Here is a 6,473-nt window from a genome sequence, read left to right as displayed (position 1 = left end):
ATTATTTCTAGGTCAGCCTCAAATGGATAACTGTTTGTTTGGGTCGAGATTGCATATTAATGTTGACATGTCTCACATTTCAGAATTCAAAAAAGTGTATGTCTTTTATCATTAATTAATAGCTTAATGTTTGTTTTTCCTTTCTTAATCATTAATTATTTATATTGTTTAACTTCTTCATTTTTTCTTCTTATATGTAGTATTGCTGATATGGATTTAAATGTTGAGTCTTCCATTAGAACTACACAACCTAACACCGATACTGTTGTGGTCAAGACAGATGATTACTACCTCCGTTTTTCAATCAAGAACATTGATGATATTCCAGATTACAATGAGGTGTACTTAACAGTATTAATATTTTTCCATTAATTTTATAAATTTATGGTGCATAACACAATGAATATATATATATATATATATATATATATATATATATATATATATATATAATTTATGAAATAGGAAATTGGTTTGTCCATCATTGCTACTGTCATCGGTTTTGATTTAGGCGAATGTTGGTATTCTTTTTATTGTCGTGACTATTCAAAAAAAAGTAAGTAACTGATGATGATACTAATGCTGAACCATTTATTTGTGATGGTTGTGGTGGAGTTTCTGATGTTTACAGCAAGTAAGTTCATAAGTTTACATTTGTAAAGTTCTTGTACCATTAATCTATATTTGAATGTTTCCAGTTTTATTTCATTGTCCATTAAAGTGTCATTTAATAATTTTTAGGGTGAGGGTTGTAAGGTTGCAAAATTAGAAATCAAAATTAGTACCTCCAAATCAGTAAGATTGCAATGATGGATGAATCTAGAAGTATAATCATAGTATGTGTAGGTGGTAACAATGCCATTGGCTATGTTCTGACTACTGTTGTCTTCAAATTTGAAGAACACATTAGTGTATTTTTTGACTTAATACATAACAGACTTAATTAATTCAGAAAGAATGAGTACCAAATATGCAGCCAACAGACCACATGTCAACAGCTGTTGAATAATGAGTAGCACCCAAAAGGACTTCTGGAGCTCTATACCAAATTGTCAATATCTGAAATGATACAAGTTATTTAGCAATCTTCAAATTAACTTTTTTTAAGAATTTTAACCATTTTGTCAATCGAAATGGTACTTTTTTAAGAATTTTCACCCAAGAGGATAGTCTTCCCATCTTTGTTTACACCTTGCTTCACATCCAACAGCCTGTTTGATTTCGTTAATCGCAGTCAAATCCAAAACGAATCAATACCATTTCGTTTTGATTACTAAAAAAACATAGGTAGAAACATAAATCGGATACGCAAAAAATAAACCTAAAACCCAAATAAGAGTGATTCAAATAAAAATTCCCGTTAGAATAATCAAAATGGAAAATCAGTTGCAGATTCATAAAAATTCAAATACCTTGAGAAGAAGAAAACCGCAATGGGAATAATCTTTGGTAGTGAATCTCAATTTCAAGTTGTTGGTGACAAACACGATGCAGGAGATGCATTGATGGAGAAGAACATGGATAGAAATTGGAGAGATCATCGGCTCTTGATATTATCTTCATCAGAGATAGAAAGAGGAAGAGAGCAATCCCTATTTTGGAGGAAAAATGGGTATAGACGGTAACAAAGGCGTATTTGTTGTTCCATTTTGTTACGATGACATCAGCGAAATTGATCCAGGGGTTTAAAATAATCAATGAAAAACATTGAAGGGGCCAGCATTTTTTAGGTGATGTAATTAGGTTTTTGCTTTAATATATATAGAGATTATTAAAAATAAAAGTTGTAAACCCTTCAAAAATCAATTGAATGACCTTCATCGAGTATTGAACCATGTGACTTCCAATTAATATTGTAGTCAGTCTTACTCCAACTTTATTTTGTCATATTTATTTAGTTATTTAATATTATAAGTTATTCATATATGATTTAATCGTATAATTTTCAAAATTTAATGTTCTTTTGTGACAAGTTACATTTACAATTACCTTATTTTAGTTTAACCTAAAAAGAAAAAATTGAGAATATGCTAAAATTATATTAATCCTTTAATGGCTAAATGCATGAATATGCATTACATTTTTTTTTGTTATATAAGATGTTTCTAAAATAATAGTACTAATCACCGCAAGAAAATATTAAACGAAAATAATTAATCGCCTCCCGAACACTATTCGTCAAAATGAAACTGATTATCGTCACCGCATCCTGCGGGTACATTTTGAAATGTGGCAAGATAAATACAATTGTTTATAAATATTAATAATATTTATTGATAAATTATGTCATTTATCACGTAATGGGTTATATAATAAAATTTAATAATTTTTTTTGCTTCTTTCGTTAAAATTTAAAACTTTATAATTTATTAAATAAAAATATATCTAAATTAACGGTTGTCTACAAATTGCATCTCTAAAACTTATAAATACAAATATCTGTTTCAGAATGTATCCCAATGAGAATCACAGGTTAATGGATACGTAGACCTCATCCAAAGGCATGTGACCATGTAATGGTAGACGGAAAGATGCCCTGAACCAAAGGTAGAGGGTTCAAGTAAATGTTTGAGAAGAAATTTATCGATCTAGAAGTAAGTTGATTGAAGTATGAGTTAGATGTTCTAAAAAAGCTATAATGTTATATTATTTTTAACCTAAAGCAGAATGTCAAAAGGAATCTATTTAGTGCCTGAGCACTATTAACCAAAAATAAACTATTAATCATATATTAAGAACCAAAGAAATAGATGACACCCGAAAGAACATATTCGTCGTCCGCCGTATTATTCAGTTATGCACATTGCTAGAGAAAATTCACCGTCGGCCGCAAACGCAACTTGCTAAAATCTATCCGCCAAAATGACCAATGCAACACCAAACAGTCTATATTAAGGCCGAAAGAAGCTATATTACACCAAAAACAAACTAATCACCGCTTTAAACTATTTGTCAGAAGGAACTATCTGCGCCGCCGCATCGCGCGGGTATCCCACTAGTGTGTGTGTGTGTGTGTATATATACTCATAAAATTAAAATAAGGGTCAAAATATTTTGTTGGCCAAGAGAACACAAGATATTGACATTGAACGCCTTCAATAGAAGGTTTGGCATCATGAACTGTTAATGAAGGTGCATGTCGAGGAACCCTTTTCACCCACCAACGTGATTGAGATTATTACATAATTTTTCATTTTTAGATCATTACTCAAACAACTACTTATTCATGATTGTGAGATTTAGTTTTGGATGATGTTTTGGGGGGTTTTCTAACCCTAGTCTTATTGAATCCAATTTTTCTTAGTTATTTGGTGTATTGAGATGTTTCTAGTACTTTATTAATAATCTATACCATCAATAAGTTGCTATTGAACTTATTAATGATTTAATTCCTCCTCAACAATGAAATTAAGATTTACTTTTTTTGTTAGAAATTAAGGAAACATAATAACAATAATGTAAACTTGGATAGATTCAAGGATCGTAACACTTTCTGAAATATGTAATTCGTCCCTTTTGTCTGGGGTACACGAATTCAGAAGTGGGATAATCCAAGAATTAAGAAATTTGAATTACATGCCTAATTCAAATTGCGAAACACAAAATGCCTTGTTAATGTGTTCTTGAGAGATAGTTCCAACTTTTATGAACATATTTTGAGAGTATGTTCTGTTAACCAGTTTTCTAGAACCATCGCTAGGGGCTCTGCCCCTTGGACCCTGCTAGGGCAGCGCCCCTGGGTGCAGGGTTCCAAGGGGTTGTACCACTGGTGGGGTCTCAGGGCGCTGCCCTAGGACCCCCGTATTTTCGAGTTCACATTTATCACTCCGAGTTTGCAACCCTGCACTTCCTAGCTCGGTTAGTAAATGGAGTTCGACCTATCTCATTATTAATAACAATTACACCAAAATATATTGATAACACTAAAATCACCAGCATTCCTCCCCCATTTTAGTGTAATCCTTAATTAACTAAAAACAAACACAAAATTAAACTTATGCATAAATGAAAATATCTTGAAGATTGAGTTTTCACATTAGTATAATATACATATCAAATACTTGAGAATCAGGGTGTCCTAAGGATCGAACCCTTCAACTCATTTGAGTAACTGAAGATACTATACACATAAGTTAAACACAATATCTAATGTTTCATACTTGACACTATTACATCCATGTGTCCAATCCATTCATGAGTGTATAAAAGCCTAGCCCAAGTTTTCTGAAGCGGCAAACTTCACACTCACATAGGTAGTCCTTCTATATCATGCCTCTGTTAATGCACCTTTTCAAAAAGAACTATTAAGAACTTAATCAACCTACTTTAATAATACATGTTATAAGCACATACCTCAGGATGTAGTAAAATAAATGTGCTTCAATCTCCATAAGTAAGATTTCCACATTGAATCCAACTTCTAATCTTGTATTAGAAGGGAATTGGGTATCTCACCCATAGAGATATCAAGTGTGCCTTAATCTCATCCATATAACCGACTTCTTTACCATGTATTTAGCTAAACCCTTCGTCAAGTGATCAACTAAGTTTTGTTGAGATCGAACAAAGTCAACAGAAATGATACCATGAGTAATGAGCTCACGTACCATGTTGTGCCTAACACCCAAATATCATGACTTTCCATTATACACTTGGCTATATGCTTTTTCCAAGGTGACAACACTATCACAGTGTATAAAGATATGTGATATAGGATTTAACACAAAGGAATTTCATAAATCAAATTCCTTAACCATTTTGCTTCTTTTCCACTAGATACAAGGGCTATAAATTCAGATTCCATAGTTGAATTTGTGATGCATGTTTGCTTCTTAGAAGCCCATGAAATGGAACCTCCACCAAGAAGAAACAGACAACCAATTGTAGAATAGTAGTCCTCAACATTAGTGATCCAACTAACATTTTAATATCCTTCAATAACTGAAGGAAACCCTACATAAGTCAAAACAAAGTCCATGGTTTTCTTAAGATACTTCAACACCCTCCTTACTGCTTGCCAGTGGTGAGTATTAGGATTGCTAGTAAACCTACTTAACTCTCCTACAAAAAATGCAATATCAGTCCTTGTGTTGGTCATAACATACATCAAACACCCAATGACCTTTGAATACTCAAGTTGTGAAACTGTTTCACTGGTATTTGGCATAAGTTTCATACTTAGATCAAAATGTGTACTCACAGGAGAACAATCAAAACCATTAAACTTCTTAAGTACTTTCTTGATCTAATGAGATTCCTTGATGTTTACGCTTGATTCTTATTCCAAGAATCACTTCTGCCTCCCTCATATCTTTCATGGATAACTGATATGATAAAAACTCGTTGGTCATGTCAACTTGCCTTTGATCAATACCAAAGATTAATGTATCATCTAAATACAAGCATATGATCACTCCTTTTCCAGACTCATCAAACTTTCTATATACACACTTGTTTGATTAATTCAACTTTAAACCACGAGATAAGACAACATCATCAAAATTTTGATACCACTGTTTTGGTGCTTACTTTAGCCCATACAATGATTTAACCAACTTGAGCACCTTATGCTCATTTCCAGGCATAATAATACCCTCATGTTATTTCATATACACATCTTCCTCTAAATCACCATTTAATAATGCTTTTTTAACATCCATTTGACAAATCACCAAATTATGAATTGCTGATAAAGCAATCAACAGTCTAATGGTGGATATACGAGCAACTGGAGCATACGTGTCAAAATAGTCAATGTCATGTTTTTGTCTACAACGTTGAATAACCAATAGAGCCTTAAACTTGTCAATTGATCCATCAACTTTCATCTTCTTTTTGAATATCCACTTACAACCCAAAGGTTTACATCCAGGAGGAAGACCAGACAACACCCAAGTATTATTCCCCATGATAGAATCCATCTCATCATTTATTGCTTCTTTCCAGAAAGCAACATCTTGAGATTTTATTGCTTCATCAAATGTTTTAGGATCTTATTTAATACTAAAACAATATGAATATTGATTTGAAATTTCATCTTTAGAACCCTCAACTAAGTAAAGCTGAAAATTATTACCAAATGATTTAGCTTTTCTTTATCTCTTGCTTCTTCTAAGGTCAGGTGATTCATTTGAATAAGGTACAACTTCTTTGGTAGTCCAACTGGAACTAGAAACCAAGTCCTTTGGTCTAGATATGGATGAAAATCGATTTTCATTAAATATTGCATCTTTATACTTTATAAAAGTGTTAACTGAAACAAAAGTGTTAGGTTATATAACATAAAACCAATAAGCCTTAGAATGGTCAACATATCCAATAAAGATAAAATTAATACCTCTTTCACCCAAAGTCTTCATTTTTGGTTTAGTCATCCTCATAACACCCCGACAACCCCAAACTTTAAGATATCCTAAGTTTGGTTTCTTTTTGTATCAAAGTTCATAGGGAGTTATCTTGTACCTTTTGTTTGG

The 6,473-nt window shown here is 32.3% G+C and overlaps 1 protein-coding gene across 1 annotated transcript; it reads right to left on the bottom strand.

The window, feature by feature from the left end:
• Positions 1-5,600: 5,600 nt before the first annotated feature.
• On the bottom strand, positions 5,601-5,909 carry LOC145114103 (putative mitochondrial protein AtMg00820). The gene has a single exon (XM_079050113.1). It carries the CDS (start codon positions 5,907-5,909, stop codon positions 5,601-5,603), a length of 309 nt encoding a protein of 102 aa, XP_078906239.1.
• Between the last annotated feature and the right edge of the window lie 564 nt (positions 5,910-6,473).

The sequence above is a fragment of the Lactuca virosa genome, chromosome 5 (genome assembly GCF_052849685.1).
Source record: "Lactuca virosa cultivar CGN04683 chromosome 5, Lactuca_virosa_CGN04683_v6, whole genome shotgun sequence".
Taxonomy (NCBI): Eukaryota; Viridiplantae; Streptophyta; class Magnoliopsida; order Asterales; family Asteraceae; genus Lactuca; species Lactuca virosa.
The sequence above is the reverse complement of the archived record's forward strand: the minus strand, read 5'-3'. Positions and strand labels throughout refer to the sequence as shown.